Below are 24,731 nucleotides of genomic sequence, written 5' to 3' on the forward strand. Positions count from 1 at the left end.
AATTCATTTTATATAAAAAGAATCTGCAGATTGCCTTAAAATTAGAAGCAAAAATCAATTATATCTGAACAAAGTTTCACAAAACAATATTTACCCATTACACATGCAATTTGATGTGATCATTTGTATTATATTCTACTGTACCCTACACAATCTTATTCATTTTCATTTTACCTGCTAAACTGATTTCCTAACTTATCAATAGGTCACCAGCAACAACCTGAGAAACAGTTGTTTAAACCACCTTGTTTTCTTCATCCATACTATCAACTTCCTCACCCAGGAGCATGTCAGTCCACAACGACTTCAGGAGCGTCCTGACTATAGTCCCTTTTTTGGTACCATGCTCCTCAAATTTGGGAGTTTACCAGCCACCTCTTTCAAAGACAATGTCTAAGCTCCTTAAAACAGTATAGAAGCCTCACCAAAACTGGGCCACACTTCAACACCACTGAATTTGTTTTTCTTCCCACGTTATATGCCAATAATCATTTCCATATCTTTGTTCTTTTTGCATCTTCTGTCTGGGACCCTTTTCCTTTCCCTCAGACATGTTTCACGTTATCAGTTCCTACTCTTTTAAAGATCCAGTTCAAATATCATATCCTCTAGGAAGCTGTCTTAAGACCACAGATTCCAAACTTTAGTAAACTGAAAGTATCTTCTGGATGGCTTGTTCAAACAGATTGTTGAGCTTTATTCCCATCTATTCTGATTCATGTGGTTTAAGGAGAAATGGAAGCATGTTCATTTTTAACAAGTTTCTAGGTGTTAGCTGCACTCTAAACAATATCCTGGCCTAGCGGAATACCATTCTTTCGGGCTATCACAGCATAGTGAGTACCACTACACTGCATTGTAAATGTTTCTGCACTGATTACACATACTACACTGAAGTCTTATTATGGGGAAGCCAAATTTGCCACCCAAGATGTGTCATTTTGGCATGCAGATTATTCAGAGCTGAAAACAATCAAGACACGAAAGGCATAGGAAGCAACTTTGATTGCCCCGCCCCCTACCTTCCTAAAAGAATTTAGATAGAGGACCTGCTCCAGGAAGAGAGTATGATCATAGATAGCTACAATATAATTTAAACTAGGGGTTGTAGACAAGGTCATATTTACCAAAGTCTGTTAAATTTCTTCTCTGTCCCATTGTGTCTGGATGGCCCATCAAACCTTTGTTTACCAAGCATTTACTCCTTTTCATCTTCCTGTGAGTTGTCTTCCTTCCCTTTGTAGTCCCACACTGCTACCCCCTTCCAAAATGACAGACCTCATTTTACTTGACTGCTTTTGGAATCTCTCATTTTCATGTGGATTCCCCGTATGTACATAATTAAATCATTTTATTCTCTCCAGTTAATCTGTCCCACATCAATTTCATCCTGAAACCAACCAGAAGAACTTTGAATGGTAGAGGAAAATTCTTCTTCCTTGACAGTATATTTATACATCAACTCACCTCTAAGCAAATTGAGAATGTGGGCCACCTTAACACAGTAGGACATTGTAGTTAATAGTTTCTTACCTGAATAAACATTCACGAGCTTTGCCTCATATCTTTCTCTGCCTAGACAAGTAGATCAGGGATATTTGCAAATAAAGTTCATGTGCATATATCAATACATTTGATAAAGTCTCCAAATGAATGACTGTGGACAAAATGGAATGTGCGATAAATAAAAGTTTTCACCCAGGATTTCCCACCTAGCCTTACTCTATTTACATACCAATGGATGTTTACCACAGCAGAGCCTCCAGTCATCCAGAGCAAGGGGTGGAGAGAAAGAGGGCTATTCTCTCCTCTCCTCCATTCCTGGTACCTAACTGGTCTGGTGCCCATCAGTCTCTATGCACCCACCCATGGAGCTCCTGCCAGAAGGGGCAGGCAGTGGGGAGAGAGCATGTGCTGCAGCAGTAGGGCACAGACAGTGCAGAGCCTGGCTAGTCAAACTGAGCAAGCTGTGAGAAATAAAACCCCTTAACCCAACCTGTATTTCCCCTTGTCTTACTTCATTTTCACTGGATTCATAGGGAACTTGTCCCAGGAAGGGCACCCCACTTCCCTCTGGAGCTACATGGAACAATATGAACTAGGTCAGGTATAAAGCAATCAGAGTTTGGTAACTAACTGAACAATTACCAAAGGAAAGTGATGGCTGAATTGATGTCAAAACAGAGGGAAGTTTCCAGGTGATGTGCTGAAGGGCTCTGTCTTAGGATTCAGTCTATTTGAGATTTTTTTACACAGCATGGATAGAATTATAGACAGCAGACATATCAAACCTGAAGCTGAAAATAAACTAAGAGATTGCAATACATCATATGATAGAATCAGGACCTGGAGACCACCCCCTCCCCATCTCTACCATCAACTGGACTAGTAGGTTAACCAATTTATTAAGGCTTCAAGTAGTTGAAGGTTTTCTTTCATGTGGGAGCAGAATGAAGAGGAGGATACTAGGGGTTTAGTACAACCAGAACTGAAGCACAGGAGGCATGAGTAGAAGGAGATAGGGCCACTGAAAATGCAGAAACTGAAATCACCAGAGATGAAGCAGAAACCAGACACAGAGGATCAATGCTAGTTGCAGATGCTGCCTCCAGCGGTCCTGGCTTTCTTGTACATTATCTGCCTTGATCAGGAGTGGATCAGGAAATGGGAGGCAGTGAACCCAAACATTAGGGACTGCAGCAGATAAGACTGAGTACTGAGAAGGGTCACGGAAGGGTCTGATGAGTCTGCATCTAATTCCAAAAAAGTCCTCTACTTCAAAGGCAGAATGGAAGACATGTCAACTAGAAGTCAACATGTGAAAAAGAACTGCTGATTTTAGACACTACTAAATTCAGCATGAATCCACAGTATGATACAAGTATTACTTAACTACGGAGCTATTCAATGGTTGAAAGCATGGACCGTGATGAGAGAAACTTGATGGTATTTTGGCAATGTAACAAGTGTCCAGCCAGGGACTACATTCACCCTTTCTTCTTCTCATAGAATGCCCATTTCTCTTAGAGTGGCAACCTTCAGACTAGGGTATGCTTCTCAAGGTACGTAAAGATTTTCCTAGGGATATGTGGGCACAGATGGTGTTCATGTAATCAGTTCCCAGGTCCTCAGCTTCTACAACAGATTTGCCTGGATTTGTTCCTGTGGTATACACACCATTTCCATTATCATTCCCACTTTTTGGTTAATGATAGTCCTCTCTAAAAATAAAAGCATACTTCCTCTGATATATCCCAAAGGTGCATTGTACTCAAGACACATTTATGCCAAATCAAAATATGATTCAAAATTTTAATGACAAATCCTCTTTAAATCAAGGTACTGTCATTTAACCATCCATCTCATTAATACAGTCATTTCCAATAAAAATCTTCTGAATTAAGTTTAATAATTATTTATCAAAACTTACATATATTTAGGTAATTCTATTACTAGGTATATTTATTATTAATAATTATAACTCAATCTAAAGGAATTTAGATTTTTATTTCAAAAAATACTTAGGGCCTTACTGTCACAGGAAATTGTTTTCAAAAGTTGAATCCATGCAGGTATGTCATACAGAAGTATGACAGAGTTGTTAATAAAATGTATAACATGGATACTACATTAATTCTTTGGTGAAGTAGAATGGAAATATGATTTCAAGAAGGAATAATAATATGACACTTCTACTTATTACAGATGATCTTGTTTCATCTAATTTTTTTAAGTTGGTGATGGTAGCTATCATATTGCTATGGTATTTGGACTTTACTGGATACATTCAAAAGAGTAATGTAACACTTTTTAAATGTCAATATTTACAATATGCCAAAGGAGAAAATAGATGTCAACTTTAAAATGTTCAAGAAGATACTCAGTTTTTAAACCATTTTGAGAGTTTTATAAGCAGAATGACCTGAATAACATGGTAATAGAGATTCTTTTGGAGCCACCTCCTTGGGTTGGCAGGGATGAAGGAAAAGCACTCTTCTCCCCTGCCTCATAAAGAAGGAAACAGTAAAAGCCATATGCATTTCCTCCTGGCCACAAAGTGTTAGTCCTACATGAATTCTTTGTTCTAGGAATCCTCAAGTCAAGAAACTCTTCTCAAGTTTATAATCTGAAGAGTGAGAATTTCCCATAGGAAAGGGAAAATCACTCTTCTGATTCTCCTTCTCTGAAGATTACTGCTGCAGGGCCATCTGTTTCTCTCCTTGCTGGCATGATTTTGCTAAAGATAATTGGAATTTGAATGGACTTTTGGGAAACTTAAGATCTCTCCCACTGGCTCAACTAAGGCCCCTCCTCTTCCTATCACCTCCACTATTTTGATCACCTTCAAACTTCCCATCAGCTCCCTTGAGTCCTTTGATATTTTCCCTTTGAAAACCTTTATCTCCTCTATCCCTCTGTCTACCCTGCCAGACCTTTCCCTTACCACTCTAGCCTCTTAACTTCCTATAAGTCACTTGAACTTTATGATCTCTGCCCCTATAGGTGGCTTTCAAGAGACTTAGAAACCACAGAAATAGCCACCTGAAGCTGAAAGGTCTATACTTGGAAACAAACTGGATATTTGATAGACTCACATGGGTTTTAGAGACATCCAGATGGACCCCTCAACTCTTGGTGTAGCTGCAGTCACTCACTAAAATTTTAGTCCACAGTTTCCCTAAGATCACATATTAAGCACAAAGGAAATCTCAAAGGTGTCCTCCACAAGTATTGACAGGAAGTCTTAGCTCTCATATTGAACAGGTAACCTCTACTTTTTTTCATAAACTTGGCTAGTCTGCTACAAAATTCTAGTATATAACAGTTCACATTTATTTGCTTCCCAGTCTTCTCTGTAAAAGTTTCCAGGCCCCATAATAATCCAGTACCCTGGTTAAAAATTATAATCAATATATATAAATGAAACTTCTAGGCAAAGGCCAAAGAGAAACAACTTTGCATATAACATATGCAAGGTTAGTATCATGTGTTTTGTTAAATAAGAAGAGGGTGATTTTGTGCTAAGGTAAAATGGCTGAATGTTCCAGAAGGAAGAAAAGGAAAAGTATAGGACAAAATCTGACTGGATACAGAAAGATGTAAGTTCGTCAGAAAATAATTTATGTCATACGGCTAAAACTGAATATGATTGGATGGTATTTCTTTTAAACTTTTAAAAATGAGCTTTGGTATCAATAGTTTATCAACAGCAAAACTACAATTTATTTTTTTTCTTCATTAAAATGACAAAATTTTCTTGGATTATTGGCCTGTTCTTTATACAAGAATGTAAAAGGGGTTTTCTTTGAGTAATTGACCCAGGCAACAATGATTTTGTGTCTTATCAGGAAAATTTCCTGCCATATATTGATTTTATCATGTCCTTGATCATTTAAGAGAACTGAGTCATCTCACTTTTGAAAAAGCCAGTCTTCTACAATCATGTAACCTCCTCTATTTATTTGTATTTATTTTTCTTTCACCCATCCCACAAGCCCCCTCCCCTACAGCAACCACCAGTTTGTTCTCTGTGTTTATGTGTCTATTCAAGTTTTGTTTTTTGTTTTTTAGATTCCACATATAAGTGAAATCATATCTTTTTCTGTCTTTTTTTCATTTAGCATAATACCCTCTAGGTCCATCCATGTTGTTCCAAATGGCAAGATTTCATTCTTTTTTATGGCTGAGTAGTAGTCTATTATGTATGTGTATCACACCTTTATCCATTTATCTATTAATGGACATTTAGGTTATTTCAATACTGAAATCTTTTATTCTCTTTGGTTAAATAAGTAGTCAAGCTTTGCTTCAATGACTCATGATCCTGTTTAACCAAGTGTTCAAACCTTTTCATATTTTTGACAATCTTTGATATTTTGCCTTCCACAAATTAAATCTTCAATGAAATCTTTATCTTAAACCAACTTGGAAATCTCAAAGGCTTTGTTCTCTCACCTTGTGAAAAGAGGCTTGATATGTTGAATTTCATGAAAAGCATAATCAAATAAGAGATGCTTAACCTTCCCTAGGTTATATTTGTGTGGGTCAAATATTACTAGTATAAATATTACATTAAGTGTATTAAGTTATTAGAAATTTGTTAACACCATTGCTGTCCATGATATGTCCTGGTCCTGCTTTACCTAATATTAACAATGACAGTATAATGTTATCAGTCATAATTCTAGTTATTACTTTAAAATGTGCTCACCCAAATCTATAGAAACAACCAAATGTCCTCATCTAATGAATGCTCATCAGATCTTTAACCATGGCTACTGGACTTTTGTCTTTTATAGATGGTGTTGTTTTACTCTGAGACTTCCCTGAAAGTGCTTGCAATCAGCTACAGGCTAGAGTGCTTCTCTTCAACAAAAAGGGAACATCTCAGAGATGCATGGTGAAGACTACACTAAGCACTTTAGGGCACAGATTTTTTTATAGCTCTTCTTAAATAACAGTGAGACCATACTACTGGATTGAGTCAGGATTTCCAGAACTTTAAGTGAAGAAGCTGATGGGTTTATGAAACTGCTAACCCAAGATCAAGCAAACCAAGAATCAATTTCATAGAACTGAATGAAATGATGAAGGATGATTTGATGAGGGCTTTTGTTTAGAATATTGCTGATGCTTTAATGTTCTAATTTCTTGATATAAGGAACTTCTTTTTCTTTTAAGCTATCTGTAGCTCATAGCAATTTAGTAGATTAAAGTTTTGCAAACAGAAATTAAATATTTATCTTTTTCTCCCTTCTTGATCCCTCCAGAATTTAGAAACTCTTATTGAGTATTCTTAAATTCATGGCAATATAATTATTTGCATAGGTTCAATAAGAATTCATCTTTCTTGTAATAGGACACAACTGAGAAAATTGATTATATAACCAAGGCTTTGACTGGAATGCCGTATTCGAGAATGATGTGCATAGAATCAGATATGACAATGTAGCTGTGAGGAACCACAGTTAACTTTTTCTGAGACAGTGCTTACAAAGCCCTCTTGGAAAACAGTCCTGGTACCTGGCTGATAGGATAGATAGTCTTACAAGTGAATAAGGAAGATCACTTCCTGGCAGGCCCAGGAAACCTTAGGATATTTTTAGGACTTTAATAGAAGAATTCACCCCAATCAGTATGTACTGCAGGTAGAACTGATGGCAAGTTCTTGCCTTGGCTTCTTAACTCTGTGAGGCTTTTAAAAGTCACATCTGAAATTCTTTATGAAATCCTTCAGAAAAACAAATTTTAAAAGGCCTGTGTGGTCAACTACTATCCTTGCTGTCCCTATGTAAATAAACAGCCCAGCCTTATTTTGTCAAGAAGATAATTTTCTTCTGAGTATCTTAGATGAAAAGGGAGGTGACCATAGAGAAAAACTTTATCTATCAATAGAAAACTATAGCCTTATGGGTTGTCAGATTCTATCTAGTCTTGTTCATTGCTTTTGAGCTATTTTCCCTTTTTTTGCAATCTAGAAGATTTTTCTACCTACCTATAAACTAGACTGAATCCTGCTATCTTATACATTTTGTCAGTCCTTACCAAATTTTCACCTTTTTTTTTCCCATCGATATCTGGCTGCAACTCTCTGAACTAATGTTTCCTACTTTTGTCCTATTCTTCTGACTTGGCAGCATTAGGGACTAAAAGCTGACCTCCCAGATCCTTATTGAGACTGTAGATTGTCTTGTAGTTCAACTTGCCCCCAAAGATCTAAAGAAGCCCAGAAAGCTGAAGTTGGACAACCTGATAATATACTTCAAAGGATTATTCAGCACAAATCACATATGGACAACCTTCATGCCTGAAGTTGATGCAGTGTGGGCCCCTTGTAACTCCAGGAGGAAAATGTGTTCCCAGCCCAGGGCAAATAAACCTTTGCAGTTGAAATCAGTCAAAGGGAGAAATAAAGTGGGAGATACCCGTTTATTGCTTACAAGCAGTCATTTACTCCTGCTCGCCTGTGCCTCTTGCAACCTGGCTCCAAAGACCCCACCAAACCTCTCCAGTCCAGGTGCGTGCTTGCTCTCAACCCCTTTGAAACACCTATCGATATGGAGATGGACTAAGACCAGGTGAGAGGTTCTGGAAATATTGCAATTTTACCCACAGCCACTCAGGAAGTTCACTGGAAAACCCACAGTCTTTCATGTCCTGCTCCTGGCAATAACTATGACTGGACAATCTTACCAATACCTCTCTGATGTCTGTGCCATCACCAAAAACATTCAAACTGTCATCAAATGGCCACTCCATCCTTACTCTATCATGTAAAGATGTTTCTAGTTCAACTTCTAGGACTCTTCCTTGTTGGCTGCCCTCTGGACTCAGAAACTGGGTTTATAATCTGTTCCAACCATTAATCTTTGCTTTTCTTCTTACTTCCACAGAAAATTTGCCTCATTAATTACCTGATTGCTCACACCATCCAGCAAATATCCTCTATTATAAAGTCTCAGAGTCAGTTCAACCAGTATTTAAACAACAGAAAGCTTCTGAAACTACATGGACTAGCTTTCCTAGTTGTTTATTGGGAAACCTGATTTTCCTTGAACAAAAGAGAGGGCTGACAAAGATGGCTTTGACATTTTCCTTGGCTTCCCTAAACTTTAGACAGGTTTCTTCCTGATTATAGGCCTGATCTCTCTTTTCTTGGCACATTTACTTTAGAAAACTTTCAATTGTAAATTCCTTCTCTCCCCTCTTTGAGGAGAGACGTTCTACAACCCAGGAACATAGTTTTTAGGACCTGAGAGCCATTCCTTTGAAATGTAAATATCAGAAAAGACAGCACCCTATCTCCCAGTCTCTGTGGGAGGACTATAGCTCACCTTCAATCAGTGACAACTAGCAAACACAGATGTCCTAATCACATTGACCAAACTTCCCCCAATGTCCTCCAGCACTTTTTCACTAGGTCATCCAGTCTTTCCTGTCTTTTATTTCAGTGGAGTTGAGTTCAATCTCTTTTCCATATTTCAACAGTCTTGAATGAAGTCTTCTTTGCCTATTAAGTTATCTGATACAATTATTCTTTTGACAACACTCATAGCAACATGAACACATGCAGAGAATGATTTTGGTGTTCACGAACTGTATCACTCAGTCACTACAGTTGTATCCTTTGGTAGTTTTCACTGTGGATTTGACATTATGGGTGATTAAGTTTTGTACATGGTAGGAAGGAGCTGGCAGAGCAGTATGTCCTGTTTATTTATAGGCCACAGAAGGAAAGTCATTCTTGAGGCAAGGAAAAACCCTCCCTGTCATCAATATGAAAGTATTTTAGTCACGAAGACTTAGTATAGAATTATGTGGGTCCCCCTTCACCTTATATTTCAATGAAAAGTTTGGAAAGCAGTAGTTAGGCAGCTTTATGTCAGATAAAAAGTACACTTCCAGCTCATCATTAAAAGTACTCATTAAAGATTAAAAACATAAGACCCTTTTCAGAAATTTTAACTGGTCTCTGGTTTTTCGCATTCAATTATCATTTCTGAAATCTGAAATCAACATATTTTATGTCTAAATTGAGAGTACATTTGAAAATCAAAATTCAAAGGCATGCCTTCTACTGGGCTTGACGGATGGGAGAGGGCTGTGATTACGCCTAATTTTCACCCTCTACATCACTATCTCATTGATTATGTTTCTCAGCTTGCTAAGGGTTCTGTGAGGCGATTTTCAAGATGAATATTGCTATTTGCAGGATTTCCTGAATAGGAATATCTCGGGAGTAAATTGCACAAACCAAGCGATGTGCAGTCAATTTTCACTCCAGCATAAACAATATATTAGAACAGAGCCCTCAAGGCTTTTTTTATTTGGGTTTCATTACACAGCTAGCTGCAGTTCATCAATAAGCTTGAAGTGCCAAGCAGGCAACACTGATGCTCACAGAGGGTATTACATATTTTTCTAACAGGTGTTCAGAATTTGACCAGAGAAAACAAATGCCCTGGATGGCAAGGCCTTAGGCTTTGTTTCAGAGGTAGCCATGACTACCATGGCCAAAGGAAATTTACTTAAATTTAGGAAATGGAGGCTGTGTGCATGTTGACTTAATTTGCATGAACTCATTCTTAAGATTTTTAAAAAGTGCTTCTTTCTCTACATTTAAAAAAATGGTCATGTCCTCAAAACTGTTTAAAACTATTTTTGGTTTCCAATCATTTATAGTTAAGTCCATTTTCCCACTTTTCTTCAGCTAGGAACAGAAGAGGTTAATCTCTTTAAGCAGAGGGCTACAACAAGTTGTACAGACTAAAATCACATATCTTATAGCAGAAGAACTCTGTGTAATCTCAATAAATCATTTATTAGATAGTGATATAGATAGAAGCTAGACAAAAAGAAATAAAGAAGTAGTTAAGTTAGTAAATTATTCACACAGGTCACTATTTCCTGATTACAAGATAGGGGTCTGAGAATTATTGGAAGACTCTCTCAAGTCATCATATATATGATTTTGATATGATTTTATTATTTTTTTTTCTGCCTTGGATACAGCCACAGGCAGAAGAAAAAGGATAAAGGAATATTTTTGAAATCTGCACTCCAGAGATGAAAGACTCAGAATATGCATAGAGGAGTGAAGCCAAGGAGTTTTATTGCCAGGAAAAAAGCAGCTGCCTCTTCCCTCAGTGATTTAAACCAAGCTGCAGGAGGCAAATATCATGACTCTCTGAAACTCCACACAGCAGTGAGAGTGGTGACTTGTAGCTTTGATAAAGGAAAGTGATTAACACAGCTGAGAGTGGCTTTCCCTCCCATCAGCAGGGATGCATTTGGCAGGAACCTATGGGCCATGGATAAAGCCCAGCGCAAGTTTTCAATATTTGGGAACCATTCTCAGGGGCACAAGGCCAGGACTAAACTCTCTTTGGTTTAGTCAACAGCATTCATTTGTATCAGAGGACGGTGTAATCTTTTCTCTTAAATATATTCCATGTCTATAGATAGCTAACACTGACGTACTTTTCATTGTTTTGGCAAAAAAAGCATATTTTAATGGAATTTATACTTAAAATAAAGGGAGGCAGTTTTGTCTGTGAGTTACAAAAAACTATTCCTGGTTGGGAGCAAAAAGTTGGTGGCTTTTCCTCTTTGCAATACACAATCAAGAAACATTTAAGAATATGCTCGATCTGAGAATCTGACTGAGTTCATTGTCTATTGGACCAAGTAGCTACACTTCTTTGTTGAGATTATTTACTGAGTAATGAAAGATCAAGAATGAAGAGATGCAGTTGTACTGGAGGATGGGCACCAGTCAAACAGCTCTGAGGATGCTATGTGCAAGCTAGGTGGGCCCAGAACTGATGGCTTCCTTGGGTGACGATGGGGCTTTGTGCTCACCCAGTCTTGTTTCTGTGAGCACAAGTGACCCAAAGTCAGGGTAACTAGTGCATCAGAAGCCATGCCTTGGTGCCAAGACCTCCACTGCACCATCACTGTGCAGGCAGTGTGGTTACCTGTCTTGCACACTTTCTTAAAGCTAACTAAGTTTATTCCGGGTAATGCCTCTTGTGAGTTGAGGTTAACCATAAGACTGCACCGAAGACCATGCCACCAGTAGAGCAGCCTGGGTTTTGCACTGGTGGAGTGATGTCTTCCCACGATTTACACAATTATCATCTGCTCTTGGGGATAGCTATCAGAATGGTAGCAATAAGCATCAGGAAGAGATAAGGTAAGACTAGTGGCGTGTACTTTGCAAATATAACTCCTGCTAGTTCTATCAAACCTGTCTCTCTCTCCTCACCTGCAGCCCATTTTTACTGAACTTTTACCTTATCTTCACTAGAAGATCCTCACTCTTCTTTTTATCCTTGCTTCATCTCCGAGCAAACCAGCAAGCAGCTAGAGATTAAAATACTAATTTGTTATAATCCTGGAAGGTAATTGAATAATTTGGGTAAATGAATTAAAAGAAATACCTTACTCAAACATGTTACTTTATTTAGTCTGAAATTGCCCATCATTATATTAATTAGTAGGTTGTACTTTCATATGAATTGGTTTATTTGATTGGCTAATTAATGTTGTTGGGCCATAGGAGACACAAAACAGGGCATCAAGTTGGGACAAGTTCTTGGAATATGCTCTTGGGAAGGAAGAAAATATAGGAACAATCAGTGTATACATGGACACTGAAAGGAGGAGCTGGTGGTGTCCAGTTGGCATGTCTGTCTGGAGCCCTAGACTTACCTGCAGCATCTCATTACCATTCTGGTGCTTTGTTACTATCTTTATTCATCAATTTAAAAATACTAACAAGTACCCACCATACACTGGCGCTGGGATGGCGGTGTTCAGAAATGAGTGAAAGTTAAGTAAGAAGATATCCTGTGCATTCAAAGAACAGTGTGATGAGGTAAATAGAGGTCTATAAACTTTAAGTGTAAATTAAATACAAAGAATGTAGGAGATGGATAGAGAGGCTTATAAGAAATTCTAGAAGAGCGTTTTAGGATTCTCAAGGTATGGAAGAAAGCTTTGAAGAAGTAATGGCACTGAATTCAGTCTTGAAGGATGGAGGAAAATTCATCATGCTAAAAGAGAAGTCATTTAATGAAGAGAGAGAATCAACAACACAGACATGGCATGAAACCCCTTGCATATAAAGATAATACATAATTTGTGTGGCTAGAACATAAGGTAGGTTGTTGGCAGAATAACAGGACAGAAAGGTAAACTGGAGTCTGAGAGGGTTTTATAATGTCTACTAAAGAGCTAATACTTTATTTTGTAAGCACCTAATCTTCTAAACAACTTCAGTTTTAGATAAGGAGTCTATAAACATATTAAGTATAATTAAATTAAGGATCAAAAATGGATCATACTGGGAGGCAGAGTCAACATGGCGGCGTGAGTAGGACAGTGGGAATCTCCTCCCAAAAGCATATATTCTTGAAAACACAACAAATACAACTAATCCTAAAAGAGAGACCAGAAGACACAGGACAACAGCCAGACTACATCCATACGTGCGAGCGCCCAGCGCCTGGTGAAAGGGGTAAGATACAAGCCCTGGCCCGGCGGGACCCGAGCACACCTCCCCCCAGCTCCCAGCAGGAGGATAGGAGTCGGAGCGGGGAGGGAGAGGGAGCCCAGGATGGCTAAACACCCAGCCCTAGCCACCCGCACCAGAGCGCAGACACAGTGCATGCGTGGGGTCCTGGATACTAGGGAAACAGGGCAGCAGGAGTGGTGAGCAGGTCCTGAACCTGATGCCCCTGGGACAAAGAAAAGCGAGTGCTTTTTGAAAGTCTTAAAGGGACAGGGGCGCAACAGCTGGACAGAAACAACACAGGTCACAGTGCAGTAGCTGGAAATTACAGGGAAAACTGGGCGCACTAATCCCCTGGGCAACAGCTCTGAGATCCCTCACGGAGGTAAACAGCCAAAAAGACCCCGTCCATTACCCCACCGGGGCGAGGCGAAAGCAGAGAAACAGCCTAACGCTGGCCATGCCCTCAGAAAGGGAGCTTCCTCCATACTGGCAGGGCAAGACACAAAGACCCAGTCTACACGCAATTACCCAACACAAGCCACTAGGGGTCGCAGTTGTCCCAGTAAAGAAAGGCCAGTAGCAAGTGGAAAGTTTGGCCCCCCCAGCTGACAGTCAATAACACCTATCAACATGAAAAGGCAAAAAAATATGATCCAGACAAGACTAACCCAGACAGCATCAGCATCTGCTACATCTTCCCCTGAGAAGGAACCTGGGGAGATAGATTTAACCAGTCTTCCTGAAAAAGAATTCAAAACAAAAGTCATAACCATCCTGATGGACTTGCAGAGAAATATGCAGGAACTAAGGAAGGAGAATACAGAAATAAAACAAGCTCTGGAAGGACTTCAAAACAGAATGAATGAGATGCAAGAGACCATTAATGGACTAGAAAACAGAGAACAGGAACACAGAGAAGCTGATGCAGAGAGAGATAAAAGGATTTACAGGAATGAAAGAATTCTAAGAGAGCTGAGTGACCCATCGAAATGGAACAATATCCACATTATAGGGGTACCAGAAGAAGAAAAGAGAGGAAAAAGGGAAAGTGTCTTTGAAGAAATAATTGCTGAAAACTTCCCCAAACTAGGGGAGGAAATGGCCTCTCAGACCACAGGGGTACACAGAACTCCCATGACAAGGGATCCAAGGAGGGCAACACCAAGACACATATTAAAATGGCAAAGATCAAAGACAGGGCAAAGTATTAAAGGCAGCCAGAGAGAAAAAAAAAGGTCACCTACAAAGGAAAACCCATCAGGCTATCATCAGACTTCTCAACAGAAACCCTACAGGCCAGAAGAGAATGGCATGATATACTTAATGCAATGAAACAGAAGGGCCTCGAACCAAGACTACTGTATCCAGCACAATTATCATTTAAATATGATGGAGGGATTAAACAATTCCCAGACAAGCAAAAGTTGAGGGAATTTGCCTCTCACACACCATCTCTACAGGGCATCCTACAAGGACTGCTCTAGATGGGAGCACTCCTAAAAAGAGCACAGAAAAAAACACCCAACATATGAAGAAGGGAGGAGGAGGAATAAGAAGGGAGAGAAATAAAGAATCATCAGATCATGTTTATAATAGCTCAACAAACAAGTTAAGTTAGACAGTAAGAGAGTAAAGAAGCTAACCCTGAACCTTTGGTAACCACAAACTTAAAGCCTGCAATGGCAATAAGTACATACCTTTCAATAATCACCCTAAATGTAAATGGACTGAATGCACCAATCAAAATACACAGAGTAACAGAATGGATAAAAAAGCAAGATCCATCCATATGCTGCTTACAAGAGACTCACCTTAAACCCAAAGACATGCACAGACTTAAAGTCAAGGGATGGAAAAAGATATTTCATGCAAACATCAGAGAGAAAAAAGCAGGTGTTGCAATTCTAGTATCAGACAAAACAGACTTCAAAATAAAGAAAGTAACAAAAGATAAAGAAGGACATTACATAATGATAAAGGCTCACTCCAACAAGAGGATATAACCATTATAAATATATATGCACCCAATACAGGAGCACCAACAAATGTGAAACAAATAATAACAGAACTAAAGGAGGAAATAGAATGCAATGCATTCATTCTGGGAGACTTCAACACACCACTCACTCCAAAGGACAGATCCACCAGACAGAAAATAAGTAAGGACACAGAGGCACTGAACAACACACTAGAACAGATGGACCTAATAGACAACTACAGAACTCTACATCCAAAAGCAACAGGATACACATTCTTCTCAAGTGCACATGGAACATTCTCCAGAATAGACCACATACTAGGCCACAAAAAGAGCCTCAGTAAATTCCAAAAGATTGAATTCCTACCAACCGACTTTTCAGAACAGTAAGGCATAAAACTAGAAATAAACTGTACAAAGAAAGCAAAAAGGCTCAGAAACACATGGAGGCTTAACAACACGCTCCTAAATAATCAATGGATCAATGACCAAAACAAAATGGAGATCCAGCAATATATGGAAACGAACGACAACAACACAAAGCCCCAACTACTGTGGGATACAGCAAAAGCAGTCTTAAGAGGAAAGTATATAGCAATGCAGGCATATTTAAGAAGGAAGAACAATCCCAAATGAATGGTCTAATGTCACAATTATCGAAATTGGAAAAAGAAGAACAAATGAGGCCTAAGGTCAGCAGAAGGAGGGACATAATAAAGATCAGAGAAGAAATAAATAAAATTGAGGATAATAAAACAATAGCAAAAATCAATGAAACCAAGAGCTGGTATGTCAAGAAAATAAACAAAATAGATAAGCCTCTAGTCAGACTTATTAAGAGGAAAAAAGAGTCAACACACATAAACAGAATCAGAAACGAGAAAGGAAAAATCATGACGGACCCCACAGAAATACAAAGAATTATTAGAGAGTACTATGAAAACCTATATGCTAACAAGCTGGGAAACATAGGAGAAATGGACAACTTCCTAGAAAAATACAACCTTCCAAGACTGACCCAGAAAGAAACAGAAAATCTAAACAGACCAATTATCAGCAATGAAATTGAAGCAGTAATCAAAAAACTACCAAAGAACAAAACCCCCGGGGCAGATGGATTCACCTCAGAATTTTATCAGACATACAGAGAAGACATAATACTCATTCTACTTAAAGTTTTCCAAAAAATAGAAGAGGAGGGAATACTCCCAAACTCATTCTATGAAGCCAACATCACCCTAATACCAAAACCAGGCAAAGACCCCACCAAAAAAGAAAACTGCAGACCAATATCCCTGATGAACGTAGATGCAGAAATGCTCAACAAAACATTAGCAAACCAAATTCAAAAATACATCAAAAGGATCGTACACTATGACCAAGTAGGATTCATCCCAGGGATGCAAGGATGGTACAACATTCGAAAATCCATCAACATCATCCACCACATAAACAAAAAGAAAGACAAAAACCACATGATCATCTCCATAGATGCTGAAAAAGCATTTGACAAAATTCAACATCCATTCATGATAAAAACTCTCAGCAAAATGGGAATAGAGGGCAAGTACCTCAACATAATAAAGGCCATTTATGATAAATCCACAGCCAACATTATACTGAACAACTTTTCCTCTGAGATCGGGAACTGGACAGGGATGCCCACTCTCCCCACTGTTATTTAACATAGTACTGGAGGTCCTAGCCACAGCAATCAGACAAAACAAAGAAATACAAGGAATCCAGATTGGTAAAGAAGAGGTTAAACTGTCACTATTTGCAGATGACCTGATATTGTACATAAAAAACCTAAAGACTCCACCCCAACACTACTAGAACTGATATCGGAATACAGCAAAGTTGCAGGATACAAAATCAACACACAGAAATCTGTGGCTCTCCAATACACTAACAATGAACCAACAGAAAGAGAAATTAGGAAAACAACTCCATTCACAATTGCATCAAAAAGAATAAAATACCTAGGAATAAACCTAACCAAAGAAGTGAAAGACTTATACTCTGGAAACTACAAGTCACTCTTAAGAGAAACTAAAGGGGACACTAACAAATGGAAACTCATCCCATGCTCGTGGCTAGGAAGAATTAATAGCGTCAAAATGGCCATCCTGCCTAAAGCAATATACAGATTTGATGCAATCCCTATCAAACTACCAGCAACATTCTTCAATGAACTGGAACAAATAATTCAAAAATTCATATGGAAACACCAAAGACTCTGAATAACCAAAGCAATCCTGAAAAAGAAGAATAAAGTAGGGAGGATCTCACTCCCCAACTTCAAGCTCTACTATAAAGCCATAGTAATCAAGCCAATTTGGTACTGGCACAAGAACAGAGCCACAGACCAGTGGAACAGACTAGAGACTCCAGACATTAACTCAGACATATATGGTCAATTAATATTTGATAAAGGAGCCATGGTCATACAATGGCAAAATGACAGTCTCTACAACAGATGGTGCTGGCAAAACTGGACAGCTACATGTAGGAGAATGAAACTGGACAATTGTCTAACCCCATATACAAAAGTAAACTCAAAATGGATCAAAGACCTGAATGTAAGTCATGAAACCATTAAACTCTTGGAAAAAAACATAGGCAAAAACCTCTTAGACATAAACATGAGTGACCTCTTCTTGAACATATCTCCCCGGGCAAGGAAAACAATAGCAAAAATGAAAAACTGGGACTATATCAAGCTGAAAAGCTTCTGTACAGCAAAAGACACCATCAATATAACAAAAAGGAACCCTACAGTATGGGAGAATGTATTTGTAAATGACAGATCCAAAAAAGGCTTGACGTCCAAAATATATAAAGAGCTCACACGCCTCAACAAACAAAAAACAAATAACCCAATTAAAAAATGGGCAGAGGAACTGAACAGACAGTTCTCCAAAAAAGAAATACAGATGGCCAACAGACACATGAAAAGATGCTCCACATTGCTAATTATCAGAGAAATGCAAACTAAAACTACAATGAGGCATCATCTCACACCAGTAAGGATGGCTGCCATCCAAAAGACAAACAACAACAAATGTTGGCGAGGCTGTGGAGAAAGGGGAACCCTCCTACACTGCTGGTGGGAATGTAAATTAGTTCAACCATTGTGGAAAGCAGTATGGAGGTTCATCAAAATGCTCAAAACAGACCTACCATTTGACCCAGGAATTCCACTCCTAGGAATTTACCCTAAAAATGTAGCAATCCAGTTTGAGAAAGACAGATGTACCCTATGTTTATCACAGCACTATTTACAATAGCCAAGAACTGGAAGCAACTTAAATGTCCATCGATAGATGAATGGATAAAGAAGATGTGGTACATATACACAATGGAATACTACTCAGCCATGATAAGAGGGCAAACCCTACCATTTGCAACAACATGGATGGAGCTGGAGTGTATTATGCTCACTGAAATAAGCCAAGTGGAGAAAGAGAAATACCAAATGATTTCACTCATCTGTGGATTATAAGAACAAAGTAAAAACTGAAGGAACAAAACAGCAGCAGAATCACAGAACCCAAGAATGGACTAACAGGTACCAAAGGGAAAGGGACTGGGGAGGATGGGTGGGTAGGGAGGGATAAGTGGGGGAAGAAGGGGGTATTAAGATTAGCATGCATAATCAGGGGGGTGGGAGAAAGGGGAGGGCTGTACAACACAGAGAAGACAAGTAGTGATTCTACAACATTTTGCTATGCTGATGGACAGTGACTGTAAAGGGGTTTATAGGGGGGACCTGGTATAGGGGAAAGCCTAGCAAACATAATATTCTTCATGTAAGTGTAGATTAATGATAACAAAAAAAAAGAAAGAAAAGGGGGATTACTCCCTGATAGGATAAAACTAACTGTAAATCAACGATTAATGCATGCTTTAAATATCCTTAATTTTGATCACTTAAAAGGTGTCAGATGATTGGCTATGGAGGTACATTTTTCTTATAATATTCCTTTCTCTTAAAAAAAAAAAGCAGTTCCTGTGTAGTGACCTCCAATGAGTTCTACACAATGGTATAAAGGGCATATCAAAGTGTGGGCAAAGGGTCTGTGTTTATACAGAGGATCAAAGCCTAATTTGGCTACCCAGAAAATGAACTAAGATACGATATGAAGAACTTCCAACATCAGCACTCTCTGGAAGACTCATACCAGAAGATGATCATCAAAAAACCTCAACAAAGATCCAGGCGCTGTTACAGCTGTAGTTGCATTCATCCCACCGGTTCCTGGACTTGCCATGGGAATGAAGAAGGAGATATCTAAGCTGGCCTGTGCATACAGTAAAACAACAAATTTGACTGGATCTAAACTGTTGGAACTCAACCAAGATTTAGGAGAAGTGCAAGTTGTAGCGCTCCAAAATCTTACAACTACAGACTATCTACTGTTAAAAGAACATATGGGATGTGAACAATTCCCAGGAATGGGTTGTTTTAATTTGTCTGATTTCTCTCAGACTGTTCAAGTGCAGTTGGACAATATCCATCATATGATAGATAAATTTTCACAAATGCCTAGGATGCCTAACTGGTTTTCTTGGTTTCACTGGAGTTGGCTGGTAATTATATGTCTGCTTTGGTTATGTAACTGTATTCCTATTATGTTAATGTGTGTGCGCAATTTAATTAGTAGCTTAAAACCTATACATGCTTAAGTTACTCTACAAGAAGATATGTCAAAGAAATAATCAATCTTCCCATGTTTTCTTCCACCTGCTACTTCTATAGCTTTTCTTCTTCCTTCCTAATTACAACCCTTAAATAGAATTCGTGCCTCATATCGAATTTACCGAGTATCATAATTCCTCCAAGTGGTAAAGATACCTCAAGACAAATGCTGGGCATAGAAAGCACAGGGCATAAATCTGCAAAGAAGTAAAAAGTTAACCTTTTCAAACAATATGGCCTCTCTCTCACTTACCAACTTTACATTTCCCTGTATGGCCCCGGAAGATGACTGGTTAGCCAGAGACGGGTAAGATTCCTCAAGGGAGGAACAATCTAAGACAGGCACAGTCGCAGGGAGGCCATCAGGTGAGAAATTGGGGACCAACGAGGTGAAGCTTAGAACCTCAGCCCCCCTGTTTTGACAGAAATCTTCTGCATCCGTGGATGTTTTATTGCCCTTGTCTAGCTTGGATTAACACATAGTCTACAGGCACAGACCTGATCATCTATATTTGCTCTCTTACAACACTAAACTATGTTTTCTACCTTTATCTTGCATTTACCTACCACTTCAGCATTTTATTAAAAATAAAAAAAAAAATAATAATAATAATGGGAGAAATGTGGGATCCGCATATAAATCAAGTATAAAAATAAAATGAATATTTATATTTGACCTTATTGTTTATAGTTCATAATGGGTGATCAAAACCGAAAGTTTATGTGATGACTGCCCTTGTACTGTTCACCATGTAAGAACTTATTCACTATGGAAGAATTTGTTCACCATGTAAGAACTTGTTCGTTATGCTTCAGAAAATTGGAGACTGATGAAAATTAGGCTTGGGGTGGATTAATGATTGTGCATTGAGCACTGACTCCCCTATACAGAATTTTATTGTTGTTAACAACCATTTGATCAATAAATATGAGAGATGCCCTCTCAAAAAAAAAATGGATCATACTAACAAATACGATGAAGGCATTCGAGTGATATGTGTTTAATGAGTACATTATTGCTAGTAAGTGAAGGAAGAAAAAACAAAATGCTTATCAAATAATCATCATTATCATCATCAGTACTGTGACAATGATGATTATGATAATGAATTGGAAACTTAATTAGTTCAAAGATATTGCCATTCTTTTGGAAAACAATATTTAAAGCAAAAAGTCCCTACCTTAATGTCAAATGGTCCTGTTTGATTTGGTTGATTGTAAATTTCCAACCGATTCCTAATAGGAGACAGCCACAGAAGCAGATGATTTAACTGCTCCTCCAGCTGCCCAAGGTCTTTTAGGTGAGCCTCAATTTCTCCTTGTTTCTCCTGTAAGTCTCTAGAAACCTGCAAGAAAAAAATGTAGAAGATTTTCATAGTTTAAATAAAAAAAGGAAAAGGAAATATTTTCCAAAGTTATTTGCTATAAAATATTATTGAAATTTACATAATTTGGTATTTTAACAGCATGATATTGATTACTTACATGTGTTACATGTTAAAACTTAATTCATGTACTAAGAATCATTAATAGTCTTTCCCAAAATTCTATGATTTAAAGATAATAAGCCTTTGTTGGAAATTCAAAACACACCCCCATACAGATGCATACACAACTGCAACCAATAAAAGTAAAGGAGGGTATTCTTCACTTAACCACTCTCTTAACCAAACATAATAGTGTGCTGTATATTATAGGCCAGACACTCTGACTTTATACTTGCTTCTAACTTGGTTTTACGTTAAGGAAAATTGTACAAGGAAATTCTTTAAGGTACAAAGAAAATCGGTGCAGTAAGCATTTGTGTGAGCTCTATATTTGCGGGTCCTGGAGTAACCAAGTAACACCAAATGATTGGATGATTGGAATGAGAAGCAAAAGAACATTGGGATTAGAGTCGAATATCACAGAATGATTATGGTTGCTTACTATGAGCCAAGCACCATGTTTGGAAGTTTCACATTTGTTGCCTTCTTTAATCCACCCAACAACCTATGGTATAGATACTATTATTATCCTAATTTTATAAATGAATGATGACATCAGAGTTGAGAAACATGAAATAACTTGGGAGGCAGTATCAACATCATGGTGTCTTGAGTTAGGCTGCTTGGTTTTAAATCCTGTTCGGCTCTTTCCTAGCAGTTATCCCCGTTTTCTTCACTGTCCATGCATTCTCTATAGAATAGGGAAAATGACAGTACCTGCTTTACAGGACCACTATAGGGATTAAATAAAGTAATCCTTGTAAGCAGTTCAGAGCAATACTCTGTGACATTGAGTGGCAATAAAGTCATTAAATGTTAATGATTACTGCTGCTCAAGTTCAGAGTATAGAGAGAGCCAGGATAAGCAAGAGCAAAGCCTTTTTCTACAGATTATCAAGGGCTAAACCAGGTATATGTGAATAAAGTATGTGAACCTGCAGTGGCAACTCTTTTATGATATTATTTTTATTAAAATAATGTACAACATTACATTATGTCATAACACAAATGTTATGATATACATCTATTATATAACATCATGGTATTATGAATAATAATACAGAATATTTAAAAAGTAAACTGGATAAGCATACTAATATATGCATCATCCAAGCAATGCCCCATACTTTGGAACAATTGTTCAAATACTTTTAAAAGAACTTACTAATGAACATTGCATTCTTTAACTGGACCCAAGAGTTGTGGGGTGAAAGGAGTTATATTAATGGACAAAATAACCAAACAATTTATAGAGGAAGGCATTTTACATAGGCTCTTATTATATGCCCACAATATGTATTTGAAATATGTTATAAATACATTTATATGTATTGTGTAAAATGCATGCAAATACATGAATAAAGGGTTAAGAGCCAGCCTGGATGACCTTAGGCTCCCACAAGATTTCCCTGGAACACTAACTTTAAGATGAAGGGAAGATGTTGGGTCTGCCTTGTTGGTTTTAGGGAACTGCATCTGGATTGGGGAAACTGAGTTGGAATACAGACCTTGGGTATATATGACTAAAATAGTGTAAAAGGTAGAAGGGAATAGAGGCTGTGGCTTCCACTCAAGGTGACCTGAAAAAAACATCCATTTTTATCCCTGGCAGCCCTTCCCTGTGTGGTTAAGGAGTCAAAGGAAACAATGTGGGCAGGTAGCACAGAATGTTTGTCCATGAATAATGAACCTTGATGTTGCATCTGCCTTGTCTAACTTGCATTCTGCTATAAAGCCAAGTAAACATAGTAGTAGATGAAAGCCCATTTGTATTTTGTGAGTTCTAACCAATAAAGACATCTATGGTGCTATACTGTATTTATGTGTGTGTGAGTGTGAGTATGAATATGAGTATATGAGTGTGTGACTGATAGTTAATATCACAAATGTAATTCCATGTATAGAATACACAATTTATTAATGCCTTCAACTTATCTTTTCCACAATTTAACAGTAGGTATCCAAATAGCTCATTTTTATTGGATTATTTCCTACTCACAAGTACATGTATAAAGCACTTTATAGCTTCAACTTGCAGCATCTGAGAGCCTCTATACTATGAAACTACTGGAGATAACAGCCATCACATTTCCTTAAATCTCTACAATTGAGCTAAGAACCAATTCATATCTGATCACAAAACAGTTCACATTTCATTTAAGCTTCATATATAAGCACAGAAATCTGTGTAACTTTTAATTAAGACTGTTGATTTCCTTCTCATCCACCCAACCCATCACTTCCTGGTTATAGAGAAAGAAGGATGTCTGATGGAAAACAGTGAAATAGGTGAGATTTAACTAATATCTGGAAGAATGAAATCATAGCTTATCATGAGATTATATGGCACAAGGAATTCTCAGTTTAGGTATGGTATCTGCATCAGATACATCCTCACAGACTTGGGCTTCCCACCATCAAAGCATTTACCTTATACTATTTCATTTCTTAGTTACATTGACCTTCTTCCCTGAGTTTCATTTCTGCATGAACTGGGTTCCTACACATGATAGGCCTTCAATCAACATTTGTTGAATGAATGACAAACAATTTCCAAGTTCAGGATTACTTTCTTTTTTTTTTCATGGTAAGAATACATGTCCAGGGAAGTGAATGATACAGAAAATGTAATTTTATCCTCATGTCAAACAGATTTAATTAACAGAGAAAAATGTAAGCAAATTGGACTACATAGAAATCAGAAAATTCTGCATGCAAAAAAACTAAGGGCAAATTTAAAAGACAAATGAAAATTTATGAAACAAAACATATGTAACTCAAATCTCAGGTAAGAAGCTGATTTCCTAACACATAAGAGAATTTCTGCAAATTAATTTTAAAAAAGGTTAACAACCCAAAAAGAAATAGGACAAAAGTTAATGATAGTTCACAAAAAAGAAAACAAATGGATTTTGTATGTAAACATACAAAAAGAAGTTAAGCCTTGGTCATGAAAGAGATGAAAATTTCATCTGTTGCACTGACAAAAATCCAAGTCTGAAAGCACATTATGCTGCCAAGGTTGTGAAAATACAGACTCTTCTACATGGCTGATGGGAGGTACATATGGATATATCCTTTGTGGAATACAATTTGGCAATATCCATACACTGCATATAACATTTGACCCAGAATGTTTACTTCTAGGATTTTATCTTTTAGATATATTTCTAGAAGTAAAATCAATGCATGGTACATGGTAAGGCAGATGATGGATGGGGTAGGGGATTTTTCACTATGTGTTTTTAACTTTTGAAAAGTATAAATGTATTACCTTTGCAAATAATTTAGAAAGGAAGATTGCTAGCTTTTCTTATGATGAAAAAACAGGGATGATAAACTATACTGTATATATTTAATAATAAATAATTTCTAATAGGATATACCCTACCTATAGACATCAGACCCAAATCTTCTGATTATTTTCTCATCACACCATCATTTAGTTGACACTGGGGTGGAATCTGAGACATTCACACATAATTTTTGTGTTCCCCACCACTCAAAACAGTGTTCAGGAAACTGATGGCTTCTGTATAGTACATG

General features: G+C 37.8%; 1 protein-coding gene across 10 annotated transcripts in view; it reads right to left on the reverse strand.

Annotated features, from left to right (window-relative positions):
- Window positions 1–24,731, reverse strand: part of DMD (dystrophin) — a 2,259,748-nt gene that overhangs the window by 698,991 nt on the left and 1,536,026 nt on the right. For all 10 annotated transcript variants that reach the window (XM_036992000.2, XM_036992004.2, XM_036992005.2 and 7 more), the window contains one exon: window positions 20,880–21,044. In XM_036992000.2, the coding sequence (XP_036847895.2) occupies window positions 20,880–21,044 (165 nt within the window). The remainder of the gene's footprint in view (window positions 1–20,879; window positions 21,045–24,731) is intronic.

This window comes from Manis javanica, chromosome X (genome assembly GCF_040802235.1).
Source record: "Manis javanica isolate MJ-LG chromosome X, MJ_LKY, whole genome shotgun sequence".
Lineage (NCBI taxonomy): Eukaryota > Metazoa > Chordata > Mammalia > Pholidota > Manidae > Manis > Manis javanica.